The sequence below is a fragment of the Heliconius melpomene genome, chromosome 19 (assembly GCF_056956725.1).
Source record: "Heliconius melpomene rosina isolate 202511_hmr_F chromosome 19, ASM5695672v1, whole genome shotgun sequence".
NCBI classification, from domain to species: Eukaryota; Metazoa; Arthropoda; class Insecta; order Lepidoptera; family Nymphalidae; genus Heliconius; species Heliconius melpomene.
The window spans coordinates 3,299,437-3,325,473 of NC_140407.1; the positions used below are offsets into that span (position 1 = coordinate 3,299,437).

Here is a 26,037-nt window from a genome sequence, read left to right on the forward strand (position 1 = left end):
CATGTCCAAACTTATATAAATATTTTAAAATATTAATATGCTAAAAATTTAAAAACCAAAAAAAAAATAATGTAGATTTTATAGTAAAAATTTAATGAAGTTATTGATAGTTGGTTATTTAAAAATATAAAGTTCAAAATCTTCCGGTTGTTGGTCATTACGTGCATAGAAAAATTGTTGGCAAAAATTACATCTTGTCATTTGTCAAGCAAGACGGTCCAAAAATACCAATAATTATTAAAATAGCCTTTTTTGAAGGTTTTGTATATTTTAAATATGTCTCTTATAACCAGAAACGTTTTCCGTACTTTATTTCAGGTATGATACTTTTTATTAGTTTGATTGTAAATAGGGGTCGTTATTTTTACAAATCTGTTTCGTAACTACTTGAACTTGAAATGAACGTTCTTCTTGATAAAATTGTAGTTATATGTTTATACTGCTCTATAAAACATATTGGAATTTACTGAAAAACATTAAGAATACACTTTTAAAAAAGTCAGTATTGTCCACAAGATATCAAATAACCTCACGTGATATTACTTAATTGATAGACTAAAGGAATTTATTATTGAGACGTAATAAGTGTACTATTTTCAGGGTTCTCAGCACGTTGGCAAAGGTTTGCACACTAGTGCGGTAAACTCCGATAAAAACGTATGTTTCGCGCCCCTTAACATCAGCACTTTGGTGAGAATTACTAACTGGTTTACTAATTTGCACCTTTTTCCTTAAAGAAGAATATACGAGTTGTTATATTATATTAAGCAACATATTCCTTATAAAAATTATTGATGTTATATTTTGTCATATTTTTTAAAAATTTTAAAATAATAAAAATTTATTTTTACTTTATTAGATTTTATATACATATATATAGTTATTTTGCTTTATTACTTGTTTCTTTCTGCCTTTTGATAAAGAGGACAAAACTAATGATAAACATAATTAAAATGAAATTTATTAAAAGAATCTTATTTAATTTTATTTATAAGTTTATTTGTCAGGATCTACTTCATGCCAAGATGAAATTGTAAGACCATATTTAAGATTTGCATGTGTTCATGTTGGTTGGTGTCTCATAAGACTATTCTATTCACAATACAAAATTTATAAACATTATATCAATTTTTTGAGTTATTTAAAAGTACACACATTTATGTATTTATTTAAGGCTGTCTTGGAGTAGTGGCACAGTATCTGCTTGTAGACACAAAAGTTTTGTGTTTGACTCCTACTCAGGACTCAGGGAATGAATTATTATTATTTTCTCACTCTGATTATAAGACTAATGCTACATGCAATATTTCAACAAAATGGGGGCAGTGTATGGAGAGTAGAGTTTCTTAACAATTGGTTTCCTCAGCCTTATTAACTTTATGCTGCATACAGCATAAAATAAAAATATTTATATAATAATAAATACATTACTATTGCTGGCACAGATATAACATTATTTCAATTACTAATAACATGATGATTAGGCCACTATTTTAAAAGAATAGAATAGTTATAATCCTTAGCATGTTTTATTAGTTTCAATAGTAATTTTGTTGTTAATTTATTATGCAGATCCAGAAAGTTATCTGGTTATCATCAAAATATATATAATTGGCACTAATAAATTGACAAATTGAAAATACATAATGAAATACTACAGGAAATTGAAGTAAACTATTTTTTATAATGTTATTCCACCGTAAGGATAGAAAAATATTTTAGAAAACATATAAATTTACTACTAAGGACTTAAATAGGGCATTTCCGAGAAGTGCTGTTACATTTAAAATTTTTATACATTATTTTCTAAAATAAAATGAAAAAAATTGTTGATGTTATATATGTTTCTCTGGATCTGTTATATCATAGCATGCATAATAATATTTCACTCCTAGTCAAATGCAAGCTTTGTGTTGTCCAGATGCCAGTAACAAGTAACAATATGTTGTGTGTTGTCCACAATCCTCATTACTTTATTGATTTTATGTTTAATGCATTGTCCAGAAAATATAGGAAATGAGAAAACAATGAGTTACAATATTGACACTTAGAATATGTTATTAAAAAAATGCCTATAATATTAGTTTATATGAAATTACTACTTTTATACAGAACACCATAATTTCATCGTAAAATAATAACTACTGAGGTAAATTAATCAAAATTTTGAGTGGAAGTTAGTTTTATAATGTATATTGATTGATTATTTAAAAATGTTGAGATATAAAACATGTTTTAATATACAAATAATTGGCTTTAATGTATCTTAAAAATATTTCTTAAATATTGTTTAAGCCTATATAAAATATAGTTTTATGGTATAGCAAACAACTAAGGAGGGTCGCATTAAGTGCACATTGATCCCCGGAGATGGAGTTGGTCCAGAAATGGTTTACTCTGTTCAAGAAGTTTTTAAGGTAATATTTAATATTATATCTTCATTTTTCTTAGTCTTACATTTTATCCTGTATATAGTAGAACAAATGGAGAGAACTTAGTGTGAAGATATTCCGTTTTGTGATGAGTAGCGTAAATCAACTCCATAGCTTATTTATAACAGTGGGCAAATAGAAACGATTTATTCTTCAGGGTGGAAATCAAATCCAGTGGTTTGCAATTATCGCCTCTATAATTAGTAATATCGTCCCATTTTTAATCGCTCGCTTTTGCTCTTGCACCATGACGGCCTCAAGAAATATTAATAATGAAAATAAAATGATTTCAGGCAGCAAGCATCCCTGTGGACTTCGAATCGTTCTTCTTCTCCGAGGTAAATCCGACTTTGAGTGCACCACTTGAAGATGTCGTCGGCTCTATTGCCAGAAATAAGATATGTATTAAGGTATTAAAATGATTAACTATATTTTGGTACAAACAATCCATCATTCATCAACTGACTTTCTGATTTTATTTATAACCAAGACTATAAAAATTTGAAGTTAGGAGGAGTTCAATATGATAATTAATATGTTCACGATTTCAAGACATTTCAAAATTAATAGTTAATATAGATTACAGTCTTAACACACACAATAAATAGAATATCCAACACAGAGATTATTTTAAATTGAACTAGTAGTTCTTAAGATACGTTCGCTCAACCAAACAAACTCTTCATATTTATAATGTTATAGCAAATATTAAAATAACAATAACATATTATTTTCTAGGGAATATTAGCGACGCCAGATTTCTCCCACACTGGTGAATTACAAACTTTAAATATGAAACTGCGTAACGCCCTTGACTTGTACGCTAATGTTGTGCATGTAAAATCTTTACCAAATGTGAAATGCCGTCATCAAGATGTCGATTGTATTATTATAAGAGAACAAACTGAGGGCGAATATTCCGCTTTGGAACATGAGTCTGTACCTGGTAAGTAGATTTCTTTTAATTTACGCTTTCCCAAATATGGTACGGTGGGCAGAGAAACCCTAATGCTAGGAAAATCCATTCCCAATTTTCCACCGAATTCTGGAGACATCGCGTTTTAGTGGCGGAACTTAAAGCAGCTCTTTACCTTGACACCAGAGCTAAGAAACGATAATATTGAATGTTTTTTTTTCGAATGGGAAATCAATACACCCAAACAACCTGTCGTGTTTACAATCAGAGTCCACAGTCGCGTTTATGGCCAGTCCGGAAGCAGAGATATAAGCCCTGCTTCGAGACTGGCATCTAAAATCTCTTTTTTTTAAGAGGTGGGACCTATTTAAATCATTAACTACTTAATAAAAATAATTAAAAACGAATGATAAACGCATTTTTTAAAAATATTCCAGGTGTAGTAGAATGTCTTAAAATTATTACGGCCGCTAAATCCGAACGTATAGCGAAGTTCGCCTTCGACTACGCCGTTAAAATGCGTCGCCGTAAAGTCACGGCTGTACACAAAGCTAATATTATGAAACTGGGTGATGGATTGTTTTTAAGGAGCTGTGAGGAGGTGGGTTTATTTTTTTTGTGTTATTAGCTTTATCTGTATCTATATATCTATTATTTAATATAATACAAAAAGTATTTTTTTTTCATATCAAAGTTGAAATAACACAATTGACAACGATAAAAAAACCTTGTACAACAGAATGTATTATTAATGTAAGAATGTATCTCACTACACCATTTTTATAAATTTTATTCTGTTTTGATTTGGTTGAAAATTTTAATGTGTTTCCATTTTATGATAATATTATAACTTTCTACTTTAGTTTCAATATGATCGTCCTAGTAAGAAACTATACATTCAGGATAAAGAAGAAATAATAATAATATACAAAAACGATGTATAAATGTTTCACCTTTGATATAATTTTTGAGAATTTTTGAACATTTTAGACTAACTTAAAAAAATACTTTTAGATGGCAAAACTATACCCGCGCATCCAATTCGAAAAGATGATAGTGGACAACTGCACGATGCAAATGGTGTCGAACCCCAACCAGTTCGACGTGATGGTGACGCCCAACCTGTATGGCAACATCGTGGACAACCTCGCCAGCGGGCTCGTGGGCGGCGCGGGCGTCGTCGCCGGCGCCTCTTACAGCGCTGATTGTGCCGTATTCGAGCAGGTGCGACTATATATTATAACAAAAAAGTACATTAAAACACTTATTCACTTCCAGTAGCAATTCACTGTACTGCTTACAACAAAACAACATATTGTCCCGCCATTATAAACGCGCGTCATTTTTTTCTCGCCAAGCCCCACCGCTCGGCGACAGCGAGAGAGAGAGAGAGACTGTTTGTTTAATTCGTAATTAATAATCATTTTTTTATGCGATACATTATTTCCGTCACTCAACACGCAATGCCTCAAAAATCGTGGGATAGTTGTCTTAATGGGAAGGAAGTGTCTTAAGACTAAGTCCCTAGGTTGACTCTGCCTACCTCTCTTCTATGTCCGGGATACAGTGTGAAGTTAAAATATAAATGTATCTTCAGGGAGCCCGCCACATTTTCTCTGGTGCCGTCGGCAAGAACATAGCGAATCCGACCGCCATGCTGCTCTGTTCCGCGAATTTACTGGCGCATGTTAATTTACACTCGTACTCAGCTATGATCAAGAATGCTATTAACAAGTGAGTATTGTTTATTTAGTTTTATAATTTATTATTTTTCTATTTGTTGATAATAAGAAGTCAATTAAACCTGTCTAACTTATAAAACCCGTAAAACATATGTTACAATTTTTTTAACACTATTTTAATTATTCTTTGATTTCGCGCCGCGCTTTGTCTCGACAGCAGAGCGAAAAAATAAAAATATTAATTTAAATAAATATTTCATCTCATAGAGTGGGGATTGAACCCACAACAGTAGAAAATTATCTGCAAATTTCATAGATATCTCGCTCGGTATTGTAGGATTGTAATCCCCACTTACATTTCATTAAAAAACTAAGATGTGAAAACATATATATTAAAACTGTGACTGTCGAATTATTTCCTTACATAAAATATTTCATTTATATTTCAGAGTTTTAACCGATGGAAAAGTAAGGACAAAGGATCTTGGAGGCCAATCTACCACTAAAGACTTTACTTATGCAATTATCCACTGCCTCGGCTAACTTGCTACTTAAAAATGGTGGCGAATCGATATTTGAAAATCGACTTTATAATTTCTTACTCTTGGTAATTTACTTTGTAAAAAAAGCTTAGAGACGCGAAAATCGAATCGGATTATAATTATCGAGTATTAAAAACGTCAGTCGAATGGTTATTCGTAATATTTAAATAGTATTATATTCGATTTTCCAATGTCAAAACCAAATGTTAATAATGTTTTTTTTTTATTTTTTAGATTAAGTAATAAACATTTATAATTTTTTTAAATATCTTTTTGTAAGGATTCGCCACTTTACTTAGACAATTTACTCATAGAGTAATAAGCGTATTATTTATTTATTTAATTTATTTATATTATTTATATTGTTTTAGAATGTGATCTGTCAATGTCATAGACAACATAATTATGTCAGTATTGTTTAAGCATAAAGTTACCAGATAAAATAAATTCATTAATTGTTTCAATGAAGCTTAATTTTCTCTTATTTTTATTATGTTACCATAAATATAACCATATTAGCTATTTTATAGCTCGCACAAAATAGCTAACATGGCTCGCATATTAAGAAGTGTTTAGGATATAAAAATTTTTAAAGGGTAAAATATTTGTCCTACACAAAGTAACCTGCTATAGATCATAATATCCATATATATTTTCTGATTACAAAATAAGAAAACGAATTAATATTTTCGTGATGGTTGACACCTCTTGGAAATTAAATGAAATTTTTAAAAATCCCAGAGTTCAACTTTACAACTATTATGTCCAATTTCGTATATCTTAACTACGCCACGATGATGTCTCATATAATTTGCAATCAACAATATTGTTTTTCATTACTCATTGCAATTAAAATATAAAAAAAAAATAAAAATGTATAAAATTATCTTATATAACAACAAAAAAGCAAAAATTAAATGATTATTGTTTATTGTATGATGTTTGTTTTGTTACAATGACTAAATAAATTGACTAGTTAAATAGAATTGTAAATTACTTAATATGAATAAACTGAATTAAACTGTTAGGTCAATTTGTTCTGCACTTTTATCAAAATCATATCAATAAAGGGATTTATTAATATGTTATCAAACTTCAGGCGTGGTATAAAAATGGGTGGATAGTGTAGAACATAGTGTTTCAACTCTAAATGCGAGAGTGTAACAAAATCGCATTAATTGTAACACTTTGAAGAAAACCTTAAGTGGTGGTGGTCTAACGGAGTTCTTAGGTGCTGCAATGTGACTAATATAGTTCATATTTTTTTTCCACTCGTTTACCGTCCAGTCTCTTTTTTTCTTCATGTCTTTAGTTTTTTGTTTCTTGAGGTCAGATGAGCTCAGAAGATATGAGATATAACTCTGTGAGCAGCTAGCTTTTTTACTCTATCCGTTATGACATACTTTAGAGCGTTTGGTGGGACCTAAAAGTAAAATTAATGTAGTATCAATTAATATCAGCTTCACGCTGTAACCCGCACACAGCAGGGTAGGCAGAGGGAACCTAGTGTCAAGAAACTCCGTTCCCCACTTTCTGCCGAATTCTGGAGGCATTGCGTGTTGAGTGGCAAAACTCAACGCTGCGCTTTTGCCTCGACACCAGAGCGTAGAAATGGAAATATAAACGTAAATAAATAGTACACTTCTTCGAGTGGGAATCGAACCCACAATCGTCGCGTTACAGTCACACCTTTGTTCCATAAAAAATTCTTTGGTTTTCTATTATAAAATAGGGTAAAGACAGTTTACCTTTACTGGATCTCTATACCATTTTTCTTTTGATAACCTTCTATATATTTTGAACTCAGGGAAATGACAAATTTGATTGATTCTTGGCAACAATAATTCCAAAGGCTTGCCTTGACCTCTCTGTAATCAATACACACAATTTTATTTCAAATAATAGAAGTATATAGTTGGTAAATGTCATGTAAAAATCTAAAAGCTACTTTTAAGCAGAAAGGAATGAACCTTATGTTAGACTGTCAGGAGAACTGTATTACATTAATATATTATTAAATTTGAGGCGTGGTGTAAAAATATGTGAATAACTTTTCAGATTTTGAAACAGACAAACAAACCTTAAGTGGTGGTGGTCTAAAGTCTTTTTTAGGTGCTGCCATCCGGCCAATATAGTCCATATGTTTTTTCCACTCGCTTTCCGTCCAGCCTCTCTTTTTCTTCAAGTCTTTAGTGTCTTGTTTCTTGAGATCGAGGACGCAGTTTGCTAATTTTGAGTAGCAGGTGGCGTTGGCGGCTTCGATCATACGATCGATGCGTTCTAAACGTTCGGCGCTGAATCGATGCTTGTACATTCGTTTTATTATTAGGAAACGTCTAAAATAGAAAAACTATGTTGTAGAGGCAGCGGACGAAGCGTGTTAGGCGCTCTGTTCTCTCGGTATACAGCGTGTACTTATGTTATAAGCTAATATAATTTAACACCGTATATAAGTGCGTGTGAAGCAATAAAATAGTTTACTCCGTGAAAGTGCCTCTTTTAAACCAACTTCGATTAGATAAGGAAAACAATAATGTCAATCTGTCAAGTTATTTGTTTAGCTTTACAGCAGGGTAGGCAGGAATCTAGTGTTAAGACCAGAATAAGGTACCAGAGCGATGATGATATCACTTTTAGTGATAAGGCCGCCCTTTCACATTTCTTTTTTTGTACGAATTTATTTGTTGAATATGTAATTTTCTAGTGTGAAATAAACAGTTTTTATGTTATGTTAGGTATGTCGATTACAATAATTTCCACTTACCGTAGATAAGGCCATGAAACATCATTAACTCTGTCCGAGATATGGCTATTTAACGCAGATTTTCTTATACCTCTAGGGTTCAACGCGGGCATGCCTTCCCCCGTGTCTATAATATATTTTCTCGGAACACTCAAAATATTCAACCTTCTCTGTATTTTATATGGAAATGTAGTTGTAGGTGGATCGTATTTTGGCTTCCCCATGATGGCTGTGGTATATTTGCTAGCTAATCAGAGAGTTATATTAAATGTGGGATGGACTGGAATTACATTTTGCTGTTTATTTATACTTTAATGTGTGTTCCCATTGCCTGTTGTTTTTGACAACTTTGACATTTTGTTTTTTTACTGGAATAATTAATTTATAATTGACTAATCTCGTTGGTACAAAGTTACAAAAACAGTTTGAATATTATCCATAAAAAAAAGCTTTTAATATTCTCGCATTTGTATGGCTTCTGGTGACAAAATCCTTACGTTTATAGACCACTAATCACTTTGTCTGTCCGTTTGACAATATAATTTTGTTCACGAATGGATCGAGTATCTAAGTGAATCGAAGAATTTATAATTTCATTAAATATCAATCATTCAGGCCTGGAGTCCCTTGAAGTAAAGAAAATAACAAACTTCTAAGTCAACGCAATAAAAAGCTATTGCTATTTATGCTCCGGTTTGTGTAGCATATATAAGGCTTGCAAAATGATGAAAGTACCCTACAATTATAATTCTTGTTAATTTAAAAAAAAATTGAATTTTAATTTAGAATCATCAAATTTAGCAAAAATATGGCGAGATTTTTAATAGGATCTAATTATATACTAAATTTATTAAACATCATAAAAAAAGTGAAAGGACAAATAAAACTTGTTTTATAATTTTCTATAGACACATGTATTTTCTTTTCAAACCCATAGACATTTCACAATACAATACTGATCTCAACAATCTTTTTGATAAATATTTGTTTTAACACACTTTATTCACATCTGTTTCACCTATAAAACCAGTCATGTGAATTATTTACAAAAAGCAAATACAAGAAATCGTTATAAACTTTTATACAAATGTATCAAAAATTCTTTTAAATTGTATTCGGAACTGTTAATTGACAATAATTGTTGAATGACACTGTTTAAAATTTTTTATTATGATAAGGGTTATATATTTTTACATTGTATACCATCTATATCAAGGTAGGCCACAAGTAAGTAATTGAATTTTCGAGTCATTGCATGTTAAGTGGAGAAACTCAAAGTCACGCTTTGTTTTCCTACCAGAGTAAAGAAATAATTTATTATCCTGAGTGGGAATCGAACCCACAACTCAACATTCTCAAGTTAAGGTTATAAATACTTTTCGTTCAGTAACAGTTTTTTTACAAATGTATTTATTTTTAAACAATATCATAAACAAGGGCATTCTATTTAATTATTGTGTATCTTATTTTATTACAGAAGAATAACAATTTCATTTATAAATTGTTTTTAAACTCAAATAATGTAAAATATCTGCACCATAATCATATAAATGGATATTATCCTATAATTAAAAATTACATTAAAAATCCCTTCTATTTTAATTCCAAGTTTATAAAAATGTATAATAAAAAACATGACAGAAATATGTAAATAGCAACTGGCAAAAGCTGGCAAAGTTTAAATTTAGACCAATTTTTTATAGGTGAACACTTTATATGGAATTGACAGTTACACCTCGCGGTTAAAAACCATAGTAAAATAATTTATAGTTTAAATAATTTAAAACAAATCATTTATGCTATGTGTCCCACGGGAATGTCGCAAAACATTTCTAATTGACAATACTGAGCCAAAACATATGAAGGCTTTGCCATTTTTATTTTTTTTAAATAGTTATATACATAGAAAATTTCAAAAATTTTTACATATCTATACTTAGAAAATAATTAAGTATAGACAATAAATAATCCAAATTTGTTCTTAAATATTTAACAAAACATTTTTTCTTATAGTAAGCAATAAGTTCTTTAGTACCAAAAAAATATTAGTTAGTTTACGCAGGGCAGTGTGTAGTACGGTAGTTATAACGGGTACGAATATAATATATGAATGGATACATGATAATTCTACGAAGATGTCGACCCAGTCTCCTCCTATGGATAAATGAAATTAGGTATTACTTATTAGTATGACAGCCTGAAGTGTTATGGAATCAACTTTGAAAATATGTATTTGGATAAATACAATATATTGTTTGCTTAGAAATGCATAAGAAAGTTAGTTCTGATGCTGAAGCAGCTAAAGTATTTTTCTAAATATAATTTTACTGAAAAAGAATAATTTAAGCAACTCTTTAAGTAAAATAGTCAAATCATGGTTGATGATGATGATTGATTTATTTAACTGTTGTTTATAGTTTGAATTTTTGTTTCTAGTTTGGAGTAGAAAAACATTTAAAATAAAATATTATTAAATTTCAAATATAACGTAAAATATCACTAGAAAATTATCACATCAATCGCAAAATTTAAAATAATAATTTTAATTAATTATAAAACATACTTTTGTACTGGCAATATTTATATAATTGACATCCTGTCCTACTAATATTATAAATGTGAAAACTTATGAGGATGCTTGCCATTTTCACGTAAAAAGTACAGATTTAGGTTAAACCTTCCAGTACTATAGTTTATATATCAGAATAACATATAGGCAAAAATTTATGTAAAGATTTTGTATAACTTAACTTAATATGACAAGTTTATGCGGGTAGAGCTGCGTTTTGGGTCTACCCTTATATATATAAAAACAAGTATTACACCTGGCTATTTGACATCAATGGTTGCAACGACGCCGGGTTCGATGTCGGATACTGGGTGGAGGTTATCTGGCATTTTTTTGTGGGCATTTCTGTTTCTGACGCTGGAATATTATAAGAAAATAGTTTTAACTACATATTAATCTGTTAAAAGCTTTTATTTTATATTTATATTTCATATTATTGAATCATGCAAAGCGGCATTTTTTTATCCACTTCAAAATTTATGGAGACAAAATAAGTTCTTAAGTTATCAAGCCACATTAATAATTTTGTAAATGTATAAAAAAATATTTTCATCACTTTATATCAACAAAAATTCAATTCATCACTGCAAACTACAGATATTGGGCTCTATTTCAGTAATTACTTAATATCTACATTAGAATTTAAATGGAACATGAGAAATAAAACATTTAAAAGGAAAACAAATACACTTGAAACGGAACAAAAAATAAAGAAAAATAAATGTAAGATAAAAGAAAAAAATAGCAAGAATGACTTGGCAATTTTAGTTATTTATCAGTACAATTTTTGCTACCGTAAATTATAATAAATAATTATAACAAAGATATAAATAGAATTATGACAAACAAACTTGCGGTGACAATGTAATTTTTTTTTGTAAGCAAGTATATAAAGTAAGAAATTACATTTGAAATATGAAATATCAACGAAAACAAAACTGTTTAGAATATTAAGATGACAATACGCATACGATAAATTTAATATTAATCAAATCTCCTCTTTTTTTTATTATGGCAAGTAGTATACCATCTCATTTTCAAGTTTAAAGTATTAGTACCTTTCTTAGAGCAAGCTGATCATAGTTTTAATCTTCGGTCTTTTTGAACAGGAAATTCAAAAATGTCGTGATTAAAGAAAACCAAAAAACTTGCACAGACACAAACAATTAAACAGTTCACAAAAACACAATAAAGGACAGAATATAATAATTTCTCATGTTCCAAAAAGCAAGCACAACATTTCCCCAAGCTTTTTTTCCCACCACCAGTATTTGTATGTAAATACGTACGAGTACACCCCCAGCTATGGCGCGAATGGGAATGATGACATTTTATGAAAAATAGAAAATTATGCCTTAGTTGTTGTAACTAAGTAAATAACATATAATATTGGTGTGTTAAAGATTTGAAACGCGGGATTCGAACCCACGACTAAGCAAACTATACATGATAAGGTTTTTTTTATTAATTTTATTGACATATAAGTAAAAAGTTATTCTTTTCAACAGACTTGAATTATTTGTTATATAGCGGAAACTTGAAATATGTAAATTATTGTACACATACGTAATTGTATGTTAATTCATTTATAAGAAAGAGAGAATATCTCAAAATATATCAAAGATAACTTACTATATTTTTACTCAAAACTTTGAAGTATTTAATTTTTTAATTAATAAGTTCAACGTTAATATCATATTTAGTAACAAATATTCCAAGTATGCAATAGTAAACTGTAATTTAGTTATTGTTAAAATTAAAAAAATTCTTCACATAAAAAATAGAATAATAAATGATTAATATAGTAATGCGAATTTAGGAAAAGTTTCATTAAAATAACCCAAACAACAAAACACAATCATTGCATCAATAAAAAAAAATTTAAACCAATAAAACAATTTCCCCAAAAATATAATGTTGCCCAAATAAAAAAAATATTAAAAACACTTGACACACACAAAAAATTACAGTAATATATATAAAACACGTACCAAGAACTTATTTTTTGGTAAATATAAATTGCTGTCATCGGGACTGGTGTCATGATGGCCACTGACACGGGGACAACTAAAAATATACCATTTATAATGAATTAATTACGTGTAAACGTTGGTTTTTTTTAAATTTATTTTTTCAATAAAATTATTATTGATTGGAGAGAAATAATAGTATGGAGTTAGAACATTATTGAATCATATTTAATGTTATATCCTAAGTTCTACTCTGCATATCTAATAATTTGAAAACCTAACTGTAGGGCAGCCACAACTCGTCAACCGTACTGCAATATAGTGTTAAACAAAACAAACAAAATCATACCAGTAGTCAAATCCGCCTCGGGTTGTGGCAGAGCGTATCTCAACAGAAATATGGCAATGCCAGTGTTCTGGATGCCCGTCTCTATTGATATTGCGAGTGAGTCGGGATGGTTTTGGCGGAGCAAGCGCGCGAGCACGTAACCCGACCCGTAACCTAACCACGGGATGCCCATGCCCGCTACTATTATCTGTGTACAAATGTTTTTTAATGTGATTATTATTTTTTACTTCATGCTGTATTCACACAAAGGTAGAGAGAATTCTGGAGGTATTGCGTGTTGAGGGGCATAACTCAACGCCACGCTTTGTCTTGTTACCAGAGCGAGGAAATGAAAATACTAAATATTTCATTCCCCGCGAGTGGGAATCGAAACCAGAGCCGTCGCGTTTATATTCACACGCTTTTGCCCTTAGCCAAGACCGCCTCGTAAATACATAATTGTTATATGAAATGTGATTTTTCTAATATCATATAAAATTAAGAAAATAAAAGGAAACTGTGTTATAAAAAATAAAACTAGACAAAAAATAAAGAAACAGGTATAAATCAAATAATTATTTAGGTTTACAATAACAAAATAACTCAATATAAAAAATAAACTCCATAAAAATACATAACTAATATGATAAAAAACAATACCAACCTGCCAATTAAACAGCTCGAAGATATACAAATTGGTGACAATGGCGAATATAATGATGAACAACAACAGTGTCGTAGAAAATCCTTTCAGAATTCTAACCATAAACGCAGCCAATCTTGGCGTAAATCTTTGCATTCCTAGGCCAATAGCCAAGGGTATTATGAGGCCAACGACAAAAGTTGCTATACGAGTGTACGGAACTACTATATTAGCATTGGCGAATACGACTTGGCCAAGTGAAAACAGCCATGCTGGCATGAAGCCTGGAAATAAAGAAATTATATTTATTTATTTTTTGCTTCACGCTGTACCATCTTTTTAATACTCATATCAATATCAAATCCCGGATGGGAATCGAACCCTTTGCGTTTACGGACAGTAACTGTGCCACCATATCCAAATATAAAAAAAATATAAAAATTCAAAATACTACACATAATATTACTTACCAAACGAAGCTATAGTAGAAATAGAAGTCATTGTCAAAGATAAATCCAAGTTGCCACCCAAAATGAAGGTCCATATGTTAGACGCGCCGCCGCCCGGGGACACGCCCGTGAAGAACATGCCGAGCCTCATAGCGGGGGAGTCCGGGAAAATAAGGAAACTTAGCCCGAATGATATCTGAAAGGGTAAATATTTTACTTGGCTTTATTAAGATGGGTACACTAAAAATAATTGTATAGCGGTCGAACCCGGGAAATGTGAATACCGAGCCGCTAGGTAAAATAAATTTGTTTTTATAATATACCTACCGAGGCATAAAATTTAATTTATATAAAAAGTATAGTCGATATTGGTCGTCAGTAAGACATCGACTGCGAACGCCATAGATTTGTATCGTTTCGATTCATACTCGGGCCAATGAATAGTTTTTTCCGGATTTTATTTATTTATCCGGATAAGGCAAATCGTTTTCATTTAAAAGAGATAAATTAAATATACACAAATTACTTATATACATTACAGCTAGTCTCTAGCAAATCAACCTAAGGGCAACATTACAAATATCAACAACTTTCACTTCCAAGGCAATAAAAAAAAAAAGAAATGTGTATTTTTTATCTCTATGCATCTCAGCATTTTTTATATTGTCGTGTTCCTGTTATCACTTAAACAGATATAATACATTTTGATTTAAATTTTTGTTCAGAATGATGCCACTTAATTGACTGGTTATTAACGTTTACAATTTGCATCGATTTAAAAATTGATGTTACAAATTACATATTACACAGATAAATTTTATTCTAACATGACTTAACGCGTTTATTATCGAAAAGATAACGTTATTTATACATTTTTTTATCAAAATTGCCTCTAATTATATAATTTGCGTGTATTTCGGCCCGTTTGGCCTACCGGTTTATTTTCTTTATTAATAGAAATTTTTAAATGTATTTATTACATACATAATATTCTATTTATATTACTATAATACTTTTAAAGCTGATACACTATAAATAAAGCATTCAAGTATTAAACAATATATGAATTAAAAGTATTTTTTAATAAAAAAATTAAGAAAATAATAAAAGCTTACCAAAGGCATGAAAAGAAACTGTCCACACATTCCAATGACCGGTCCTACGGGCCTTTTTATAACACCTTTGACATTATTCCAGTTCATTGCACAACCGAAGTTTATGAAAATTAAGGATACCTGTAAAGTATTATATATAGTATTATAAATATTAAATACATATTTAATTTTCTAATGATTTGTATTTTTTTTTCTCTCTTCTTATTTGTGCAATAAAGTATTATATTATTATTATTATTATATTTAATAAAATTTATTTTATTCTATTTTATATTTAATAAAATATTTATAGTTTCAAAAGTACTTAGACAGCATAGCGGATAGCGAACCTAAATGGATCCTTACATGAATGGATACATTTATCCATTATACTTAAGTTTTTTTATAATTATATGTATACTTTTTTATGTTTCTCGTTTAGCTAGAAAGATCGCGGGGTTAACTTGGGCCGCGTATGGAACGGAGGCTATTAAGGGACAGGGTAGACAGAAAGAAACTGGGAACCTAGTGTTAAGAAACTTCCGTTCCCCACTTTCCGCTGAATTCTTAAGATATTGCGTGTTGAGTGGCGGAACTCAAAGCTACGCTTTTTCTTGTTACCAGAGCGAGGAAATTAAAATATTAAATATTTTATTCGAGCGAGAATCGACCCTACAACCGTTTCGTATAAAATCGCAACAACGGCGGCAACGCACCGACTGAGCACTAAATGATCTACTGACTATATATTGGGTTTCAAAACTCAATTTAAAACTTTTACATATAAATTAGAGTATATATAAAATACTTACAAAAATAGCGACGCTAGAAGTAAATACACTATCGATGACTCTCTGTGGCCTAGTCACGATAACAGGCAAAGTTCCGTTGATAGGCTGCTGAGTATTATCACGTTTGAGCTCAACTACCAAATCGGTTCTACCTGTTATAAGGTAAGATGGGGTAAGATTATTTGGGGTTATAAAGTACAATCAAGAAGGTAGGTAGAGACGTTTTCAATAAATATATTTTTTAAAGATGCTTATACTGTTTAAATATCAGAAATCAATGGATTCAAACATTTTAAATAAATATTTGAAAAAAAAAAAACAATTAAATGTAAAAAACTATATTGAATTGTTATTATATTTCAAGTGATCGCAGTTTTTATTTCAATATGGCTGTGGAATGTGGTTTTGATTTATTTTTGAGCTACAGGATCGTTGCCGGTTTAAGGTGCAGATAGATGCACTTTATGAAGATGTATCGACCTGGAAACACTGCCGCAGGTAGGCCATTCCACAGTAGCGTGGCGCATGGAAGGAAGTTCCTACAAAACCCACACGTTAATGAACCAATAGTCATTAAAAGACTTACCAAGAAAATGTCCATCTACTCTGAATTTGCCTTCAAATCTATTATTAGCCACTTGGTCCTCAGTGAGGCGATATGTTGAATTCCATTTTGCCGTAGCTATATGTTCTTCGGCCGTTGTTAATAGTAATTCATCATTTAATTGAAGATTTGATCCTATAAAGAATATAGATGAGTTCATTATATACTGACTTGGTACTGCATTACCAAAGAATAATATATTGAGATTTTTTGTTAAATATACAGTCTTTGAATTAAAAAAATAGTAAAAAGGAACTCTTAATAAATAATAAATTTTCCTTTTGTATAAGTAATAGGGGGATATACCTATGTGGTTGTGAAAAAAAATTACGAAGTAATATATAAGAACAGCTGTTCTAAGTAACCTGCTATAATTTAGAATATTAACAATGCAAAAAAAAAAATAAACCTGACCTCTATCAAATATCATTAAATTCTAATGTTTAAATCATGTATGTGACCGTTAAGCATGTTGAAAACCAATGAATAAATCATAGGATATTGGACAGCGTTGTATTTTGAATTTATAAATGATATATACGGTTTAAAAGTTTATAAATTCAACTGGCATATCCCATTACTATAATATTACTAAATATCACGTGCAGTTTCGTAACAAAAGAATATAGAAATGTGTTTATTTAAAAATAAATAGGCACAGGGACAGCAGGGTAAGCAGAGGGAACTCAGTGTTAAGACACTCCGTTCGCTATTTTCTGCCGAATTCTGGAGGCATTGCGTGTTAAGTGACAGCACACAACGCCGCGTTTTGCCTCGACACCAGAGTGAAGAAATGGAAATATAAACGTAAATAAGTATTTCACTTCCTCGAGTGGGGATCAAACCCACAACCGTCGCGTTACAGTCACACACTTGTGCCACAGCGCCACGACGTTTTATGATTGATGATGAAAAGAATTAGAAGCAATTAATTGTTTGATATAACTTTGACATTCTGGCTTCGTTTTATTTCAATTAATATAAGAAAAAGAGTAAGCAATCTGCGAAGCGATTCTTTTTAGTCTGTGACACCAGCTTTTAGTAAACCGGTGGTAATATATTTGACGTTCAAAAAATTAAGGATACAACTTTTTTATTTTGCAAAAAGTTATTTCATTTTATTGATATAAAATTATTTATCTTTACCTTTTCCAGTTATCGTTAAGTTAGAGCTCATATGCAAAATATTTATTTTGAATACTAACGTACAAAGCGATTGTATAGAACGCAAAAAAAATATTTATTTTCTTTTCAACTTTACTGTTTTTACTGCGACATATGGTAAACAGAGTGAACCCAGAGTGTCCAGACACTCTGTTCTCCTCTCTCCACAGGCCGTAATATATTTATTTTTTATACAAACCTGTCACATTAACGTTGACATAGTAATATTCATCCATGTGTACCGAAACGGCGTCTGTTGGGAACGTAGAGAGGAGGTTCGGCGCTAACTGACACAGCACGTACAGTGGGCATAACGCCAATAAATATATTATTATGAGATGCAGCGGCCATATTGGACACATTCTGCTAACGTACACTGTAACAAAAGAAAAAATAAATAAAATAAAGACATTTTAAAAATTAAGTTGAATAATTTAAAATTAATTAAATATTTATATACCTAGTAGTAAATATATTAGACCACGAAAATTGAATCTGAATTTTCACGAAGAAATCACTTGTAAATAAATAAAATATAGTAAATTATTTACTAAATTAATATTTACACATTACTACAATGCTACACAAATAAATATGAAACACTAATTAACTAAAAATTAGGTCCATCTAGATCCAACACTAGAATTAAAGAGATCTTAATTTATTTGTGTTTTTCTTATGACCCTACCGAAATCACCTTTACCGATATCACCTGTGCCTTATTACAACGGAATAAAGTTTAAAATTGATAAGATACTTTAAATTATTGTCTTTGGTCGTGTTCGATGTCACGTAGAGATAACCGTTGATAATAATATACTTAGCGGCTTATATCGATTCTTAATCGTGCTTGTTAACGAATATTATGGGGTAGGTATTTAATCGAAAATTTATTATATAATAATTTTATAATCTTAAATATTTATATGAAATAACTTAGCTTTAGAACAATAAATAAAGTTTTCCCAGTTTTCTTACAATTTATAAAAATATCTATCTAAGTAAATATAAATCAGGCCTATGGCGTAGAAACCTAAGGGTGTGACAGTAAAAGCGACAGGTTGTGAAATGAAATATGTAATATTTTAATTTCCTTAGCTTATTTCTTATACTTTGTTAAATATACATGTCTTACAATGTTTTTTTTCAGGTTCTCACTGTATCCCGCGTATAGCAGGGTAGGCGGAGGGAGCCTAGAGTTAAGATACTCCGCTCCCCACTTTTAACCGAATATTGAAAGCATTGTATATAGAGTAGCTGAACACAACGCCGTACTTTGACTCGACGCCAGAGCGAAGAAATGAAAATATAAATGTAAATAAATATTTCATTTCATTGAGTGGGGATCGAACCCACAACCGTCGCGTTACAGTCACACCCTTGTGCCGCTGCGCCACGACTGCCTCTATTTAATTTTATTTTTATAAATAAGTCAATTAGAATGCAATAGGTGTATAAAAAGCTTTAAAAGCACAATAACATCTAAGCTGAAATTAATTTACACGGCGACGACAAATTTTATGCGGCATGAATAAAGAATGAAAAGAGAAAGTTAAACCATTATATTTTAATCCAAGTCGTATTTTTTATATGAATTTTAATTGTTAGTTTCTATTGATTAACGTTAAACTTACATAAGTATTTTAATACTATTTAAGATTCGTTTTTTAATCTATTAAGAAATAAGATCCAAGCTCAACTCGGAAACCGATCTTGAGATGCCGTTTTCATTCATAGATATAAGATTTATCAACGAAAATTTACTTAAAAATACAGTAAGCTACGTAGATTCAAAACTAAATGAAGATTAATGTTCAATTTATTGTTCTCCTTATGAATTTTGTAACAATGGGTGCTTGCTTCGGGATATTGGTTACAATTGTGTGACACGGAATTCAAACATTAGTAACTTAGTATAAACATAGTTACAATACAATGTAGATAAGAGTTTATAGCTTCGCTAACTACAATTATATTTAAGCAAATAATATAATTAATTATAGTCATCGAAGTATTAAATATAGAAAAGTAAAAAAAAATGCTCTTCGAGTTACATTTATAAAAAAACCTTTATGATTTTTCCATACAGCGAAGTAAGTGTAGAGAACCTAGTGTGTCAAACTGTGAACACATTGTATTTCAATTTCCATGTAATGTAGATACGCTGACGAAAGAAGTGACGTAGTTTTGCTTTTTTTTTACGTTAATTAACAGTTTTTTTTAGTTTTACGCTGTATTCTGCATATAGCAGAGTAGGCTGAGGGAACCTAGTGTTAAGATACTGTTTTCTACGTTCCCGTTCACGTTTCCATAACATTACGAAGTAAAAACTAGTATGTGGCCAATTTTTAAAATTTATATAGAGCAAATTCTAACTCCGCTTCACACTGTATCCCACACACAGAGGGAACCTAGTGTTAGGGCTAAGAATATGTATAAAACAAATCTGATATATTTACATCGTTAAGGTTTACTTAATTATATAAGCATTAAAACTTGAATTAAAGGTCAAAAACAAAACATATTGTTGTATCCGAGAATATTGTAGCGACGTCAGTGTACGGATTTACTATTTAAATGTTATAAAGTGGAAAGAATACATTTAAAAAGAGTCAATATGGGTTTTTTGTTTGTAATATATTTTGTTTTCGAACCCGTTGCCCAGTTGTTAACCCTAAAGTTATTAAATATTCAAAAATCGTAGTAAAGAACTGTCGAATAAGGGATATTTTTCTTTAGTAACATCGATTTCTTATATTTCATTTAAGATCCAAAAAGTACCTACTTGCGATTGTTTTTGCGATTAATAACTGGTTTGATTTCCTACCTTTTTTATTTGTCTTCTTATTTCTTAACAAAAATAGGTTGAATTTATTATTTAAAAATAAAAATACCTCAACAAATGCAACATAAAACACTATCTAGTTAAATATAAATCAAATCAGCTTCACGCTGTATCCCGCACACAGCAGGGTAGGCAGAGGGAACCTAGTGTAAAGACACTCCGTTCCCCACTTTCTGTCGAATTCTGGAGGGATTACGTGTTGACTGGCAGATCTCAACGCCGCGCTATTCACATTTGTAATATACAATACGGGTATAATAAAATATAACACACTTTTTAAGACAAAATCATTTGTATGTAGATGGATAATTCGACGAGGTGACTTTTCATTACTTTTAGTTATAAGTTACACCAGTTATGGTTATGAAATGGTAAAACGGTTATGAAATGTGAATGAACTTGATAAATATTTCAAAATGCGTTATATGTATATTTAATGTAAATTAAGGTACGTTGCAACATTGTATCACAGTTAAGCAATACCTATAATTATTAATTAAAAAATAAACATTATACCATCATATAATGTAGGTACAAGTATCGTCGATAAATATACTATGCATTATAAGATTAGTTTTAGTATGAAATGAGGCGCGGTCGATAAACATAGTTTATAAGTCTATTTTGTAACGAGAAACGGGAATAAGGTGACCGCGATGTACTATGCTCAAAAATATAGAAGTAAGTATTCAATAAGTATGAAATCCACATATTTTATAATATTGATGGAGCGTGTTATCGAGATAAGTAACGCTCTAACGATGAAACAATCAAAATCTCTGGAAAATAGTGTGGAAAGAGGAATACGTAGAGTCCTAACATAAGGTTCCCTTTTCCTACCTAAAGCAACAGATTGTTGGAAAAGCGGAAAGAAGTAAGTGATACTTATTTCCTACTCTATTCTCTGTATACTTAAGAGACATTGCGCATTAGGTGATAACTGATGATAATGATAATATTTATTTTAATAATCAAGTTAAGCACGTGCAAAGTGAGCTATAATGACTCCATGTCCGAATTTCTAGAATCTTACAGAAAAAAATATACATTATTGTAAAACGTTTATCAGTTCAATATCTAGCGGTACAGGAATCACATTTATTGAATGCTAAACTGAAGACCGTCGTGGCGTAGTGGCACAAGGGTGTGACTGTAAAGCGAATGTTGTGGGTTCGATTCCCACTCGAGGACATTTATATACGTTTATATTTCCATTTCTTCGCTCTGGTGTTGAGGCAAAGCGCGGCGTTGAATTCTGCCACTCAGCACGCAATGCCTCTAGAAATTGGCAGAAAGTGGGGAACGGAGTATCTTAACACAAGGTTCTCTCTGCCTACCTGAGCTGATTTATTTTTTATTTAAACTGTACACATTTTGTAAATGCATACGCCATTTTGTAATGCTTAATATCGATTATTGCGGGTTAGGCCGTAAACCGTAATTACAACTGACATTGAACTTCAGATCTTTATAGATAACACTTAATAGGTCGATTGTTATTTACTTGATAAGAAAGACGCCATTTGACACGAAAACTATTATATAAGTACCTAAACTATTCCAGTTAATTTATGTCAATATATTTTGTATTGAATACACAGGTTGCTTTTGTTTAAACAATGTATAATATAGAAAATTAAATTTTAAAAACCGTGCCGTCAAATCGGACATTGATTTAATGTTAGTTACACACTAATCGGCATCTTTAAGTGTAAGTATTACATACATTTCTATCAATTAAAACGGTTATGAAATGTGAATGAACTTGATAAATATTTCAAAATGCGTTATATGTATATTTAATGTAAATTAAGGTACGTTGCAACATTGTATCACAGTTAAGCAATACCTATAATTATTAATTAAAAAATAAACACTACAAGTCTATATAAAGCAAAGCGCGGCATTGAGTTCTGGGACTCAACTCGGAATGCCTCCAGAATACTGCGGAAAGTAGGAAACGTAAGTGTATTAATGGGAACGGAGTGTCTTAACACTAGGATCTCAGTTAACCTCTGCCTATCCTTCTTAGACCGGATACACCGTGAAGCTAAGAAAAACAAAAACAAATTTATGGATCGTACATAGAACTAGAAAAAAAATTGCGCCTACAAGCGGATAATTACAGGAAATGCGTCTTACAAATTACAAGTTGCCATATATTTGCAAGTACTACTCATTTTCTTTATATATACCTAGTATATTCTTATCATATACATTTTACATTCTGCGTATAATAATTATAATTATTTTGTTATTAATCGAAGTGGATTTACATTAATTGCAAAAGGAAAAATACCTATTTATAGTACGTGTATTCTATTTTCATTTAATTCACATAAACTTCTGAATTGAAAAAAATATTAAAGCATAAATATGTTTATCGCGAAACGTGTTTATTAATAGAATATGACTTTACTTATTAAGCAGTACAAACGAACTGCAGTTACACAGATAAGTTATTGATTGCATTATTAAAACAATTGCAATATTGCAAATAAATTGCAAGCATGATGTATAAAATATATAAAATAGCAACTTTTGCTTAATATCCAATAATTTGATCGAATATCAAGAAAAAAGGTAATAAAATTTTATTTCTTTTCCTTTTTCGTAACGGATCTTCGTCCTCGTTTTGTAGAGCTTGGAATAACTAAAGCACATTCGTGCAATCACGCGTGAATGCACGTACGAAGACCTCGCTATAACGATACATTCTAGCCCTTATACGATGTGGCCTTCGCTATAGATCTCTCTATACAAACCAATCCTTGAGAACCAGTTCGTAATGTTGTAATTATATTAAATTGTTTCTTATATTTTTTTTTATTTAAGTACGTAGTTTTTAAACCTACTCATTTTAATTTAGTAGAACCGAAACGGTAAACAAGTAATAATAAGCGGATATTAAAAACAAGTGCTTTATAACGTTATTTGCAATTATAATGAAATCCGATACGCAACATAATTACATTAAATTTAATTATGTTAACATATATAATTACACTTTTTTTTATGTTATAGTATTAGCAAATTTAACTATTTACTTATAAAAATAACCTGTAATAACTTCTAAAGCTGAGATAAACTTTCAAACAGAAGCCGATTCCACAAGCACTTAAGTTTAAACAAGATGTAATGACAGAAGCGTCGCATATTATAAATATTATCTATATGTTACAAAGTTATACAAAAAGTAAGCCCAAACTATATCGCGGATCACGTGCTCGGTGCTACTCACCTAATCTGATGACGTAACACAACAAGATATTGTTTAGATAAAAGGGAAAGTTACACTAAAACTTAGAATCACATACGATTGAGACGGCATGCGTGGGACCGCGAGTCACTACCACTGCACTGACGTGCGGTCAGACATTCGCCGACCTATAGTTTCGCACGACCAATTGGAAGTATAAGGCTCGTTTTAAACGGACATATTATATTGTAATAGCGACTCACGCGCGGCTTCGCCCGCTTATTTTTATATTATACTCAATTTAATACTGTAAAGTATCATCTAAATCTGTTTAGTAGTTTTTGTTTAAAAGTGGACCAAGCATCTATTTTCATAAACTTTCACGTTTATAATTAATAATAGTAGCATTAGTAGGATTAACCAGTAACAGGCATTCTTACTTAAAAAAGATGAGTTAAAAAGATAATAATGTACATTACTATTACAATTAACCACAGGTTTATGTATTCATTCATCTAACCTCTGTTTGTCACATTTTTGTTTTATTTTGTGGTGATTATTAAAAATATCATCCTTATTATATCCTCATTAATCATGTGGAAATAGTTGATACACATTTTATAATATGTGTGTATAGCCTTATTCATTCCCCTCCACTGGTGTATCAAGGCCACATTCTAAGAAACTGGGTGTTGATATTTTGAGGTTATTTTACTTACAGGTAATTTAGACTTCAATAACTGTTTTTATCAAAAATTTGAGTCTGTTCTTTTACATATATATTTTAGATACATTACTTTAATTGAAAATATAATAACCTTAAAATTTTTTACTTAAAATATAATTTTCTTTAAATTTTTGACTGTGATCATCACCTTAATAATATTGTAGAATTTCTTTTCATATAATATACTGAAAACAAAATAGACTGTGGCCATACACACTACTGTATGTTTGAAACATCATCTTTTCTAAAATATATTTTTGAATACAAACATAATTATATGTGATCAATAGAGTTATTTTCTTAAAATGTGAATGTGAACCTTCTCCACATTGTTCAAGTAAAATTTTATTATTTCTCTTGAAGGAAGGGTATCAATCCTAAAAAAAATTAAAGTCAGTCACTGCTCCATTATCATCCGCTAAAGCAACATAAAAAGACCATTATGTTAAGTGTTAACTATAGTAATGATATATTAATATTTGTAGTTATATAATTAAACAAAGTGCACAATATGTAAACTGTAGTGTACATATTGTACATAAAAAGTGTACTTTTTATGTATTAATATATTCATATCCCTTTTTGAAACATCAATTTGTTTGCAGTTCTTTTTTTAAAATTATATTTCAATTACAAGAATTTCACCAAATATAGAATTAATAAAATATATATATATTAAATCAAAAGACAAAATCTGTGTAAATATTTAAAGGACTCGAAATTTAGATACTTGCAAATTTACTCAATTAAATAAGTAATTTGAAGTTAAATGAAGTCCATATTATATAAAAGAACCTGTCTAATTGTTATTGACAGGTTATATCACCAAAGTTATATAAAGTAGCAAACAAATTGATAAAACAAATAAAATAAAAGTATACATAATATATATACTGTTGAACGTTATATTTATCAGTACAGTATTCAATAATTATTACAAAAACTTACCTTAGTAATTGATAAGAACTTTCTCCTCTTTTTAAAAATATTATTATCTTAATGAGTTCGTTTGCAGCTTAATTCTAACAAATATAACTTAAAACAAAATTGCGTTGTAAATCAGCATAATAATTCAATAAATTTTATACAAAATAGTGGGTCCTTTTATATAGGATCAATTTTTAAATATATTTTAAGGAACATATACTATGAATGATGTATTCATTTCATGTACTGTCATTTTGACATAACAATTATCACTTGACAATTGACGTATGATATTTCAACAGACCAAAGGCAATATAATTTCATAATTTATAAAAGTATTTTTTTATATCTTCTAATCTGGATTAATAAATATACAAATATTAAATAAATTAGTAATATTTTTTATGGCACC

The 26,037-nt window shown here is 30.2% G+C and overlaps 3 protein-coding genes across 10 annotated transcripts; 1 reads left to right on the forward strand and 2 right to left on the reverse strand.

The window, feature by feature from the left end:
- Positions 1 to 161: 161 nt before the first annotated feature.
- Positions 162 to 6,046, forward strand: Idh3b (isocitrate dehydrogenase [NAD] subunit beta, mitochondrial). 2 transcript variants are annotated; one of them, XM_085203101.1, is made up of 9 exons: positions 162 to 318; positions 601 to 690; positions 2,325 to 2,417; positions 2,726 to 2,842; positions 3,171 to 3,378; positions 3,786 to 3,949; positions 4,363 to 4,572; positions 4,946 to 5,082; positions 5,480 to 6,046. In XM_085203101.1, exons 1-9 carry the CDS (start codon positions 277 to 279, stop codon positions 5,571 to 5,573), a joined length of 1,155 nt encoding a protein of 384 aa, XP_085059227.1. In that variant the 5' UTR covers positions 162 to 276; the 3' UTR covers positions 5,574 to 6,046. The 2 variants fall into 2 exon arrangements, with proteins under 2 accessions (XP_085059227.1, XP_085059228.1); XM_085203102.1 differs by having other exon boundaries at positions 601 to 657.
- A 439-nt stretch (positions 6,047 to 6,485) lies between these two features.
- On the reverse strand, positions 6,486 to 9,074 carry Theg (Testicular haploid expressed gene). Its single transcript, XM_085203106.1, has 4 exons — positions 8,337 to 9,074; positions 7,653 to 7,908; positions 7,321 to 7,440; positions 6,486 to 6,995 (listed from the first exon to the last, which is right to left on the reverse strand). The coding sequence occupies exons 1-4, from the start codon at positions 8,537 to 8,539 to the stop codon at positions 6,912 to 6,914; spliced, it is 663 nt and encodes a 220-aa protein (XP_085059232.1). The 5' UTR covers positions 8,540 to 9,074; the 3' UTR covers positions 6,486 to 6,911.
- A 131-nt stretch (positions 9,075 to 9,205) lies between these two features.
- Positions 9,206 to 25,878, reverse strand: LOC146528365 (ileal sodium/bile acid cotransporter-like). Of its 7 annotated transcripts, XM_085203095.1 has the most exons (13): positions 25,647 to 25,868; positions 24,847 to 25,075; positions 18,127 to 18,303; positions 16,746 to 16,898; positions 16,181 to 16,311; positions 15,390 to 15,509; positions 14,296 to 14,470; positions 13,847 to 14,109; positions 13,204 to 13,390; positions 12,876 to 12,951; positions 12,174 to 12,187; positions 11,139 to 11,241; positions 9,206 to 10,469 (listed from the first exon to the last, which is right to left on the reverse strand). In XM_085203095.1, the coding sequence occupies exons 3-13, from the start codon at positions 18,287 to 18,289 to the stop codon at positions 10,370 to 10,372; spliced, it is 1,485 nt and encodes a 494-aa protein (XP_085059221.1). In that variant the 5' UTR covers positions 18,290 to 18,303; positions 24,847 to 25,075; positions 25,647 to 25,868; the 3' UTR covers positions 9,206 to 10,369. The 7 variants fall into 7 exon arrangements, with proteins under 7 accessions (XP_085059221.1, XP_085059220.1, XP_085059226.1 ...); XM_085203094.1 differs by lacking the exon at positions 24,847 to 25,075 and having other exon boundaries at positions 25,647 to 25,878; XM_085203100.1 differs by lacking the exon at positions 12,174 to 12,187 and having other exon boundaries at positions 11,141 to 11,241.
- Positions 25,879 to 26,037: the final 159 nt, after the last annotated feature.

What these genes read in the sequence shown, in the direction of transcription:
- Theg (XM_085203106.1), bottom strand. Translation starts at nt 8,539, where the DNA reads ATGGGGAAGCCAAAATACGATCCACCTACAACTACATTTCCATATAAA. An exon ending in GTTTCATGGCCTTATCTACG is followed by an intron (nt 7,909 to 8,336) that starts GTAAGTGGAAAT and finishes TTTCTATTTTAG; the next exon opens with ACGTTTCCTAATAATAAAAC. An exon ending in GGTATAGAGATCCAGTAAAG is followed by an intron (nt 6,996 to 7,320) that starts GTAAACTGTCTT and finishes TTTTACTTTTAG; the next exon opens with GTCCCACCAAACGCTCTAAA.
- Idh3b (XM_085203101.1), top strand. Translation starts at nt 277, where the DNA reads ATGTCTCTTATAACCAGAAACGTTTTCCGTACTTTATTTCAG. An exon ending in ATTGTGCCGTATTCGAGCAG is followed by an intron (nt 4,573 to 4,945) that starts GTGCGACTATAT and finishes ATGTATCTTCAG; the next exon opens with GGAGCCCGCCACATTTTCTC. An exon ending in ATCAAGAATGCTATTAACAA is followed by an intron (nt 5,083 to 5,479) that starts GTGAGTATTGTT and finishes TTTATATTTCAG; the next exon opens with AGTTTTAACCGATGGAAAAG.
- LOC146528365 (XM_085203094.1), bottom strand. Translation starts at nt 18,289, where the DNA reads ATGTGTCCAATATGGCCGCTGCATCTCATAATAATATATTTATTGGCG. An exon ending in CGAGGCGGATTTGACTACTG is followed by an intron (nt 12,952 to 13,203) that starts GTATGATTTTGT and finishes GTATATTTTTAG; the next exon opens with TTGTCCCCGTGTCAGTGGCC. An exon ending in TTGATGTCAAATAGCCAGGT is followed by an intron (nt 10,470 to 11,138) that starts GTAATACTTGTT and finishes ATTTATCCATAG; the next exon opens with GAGGAGACTGGGTCGACATC.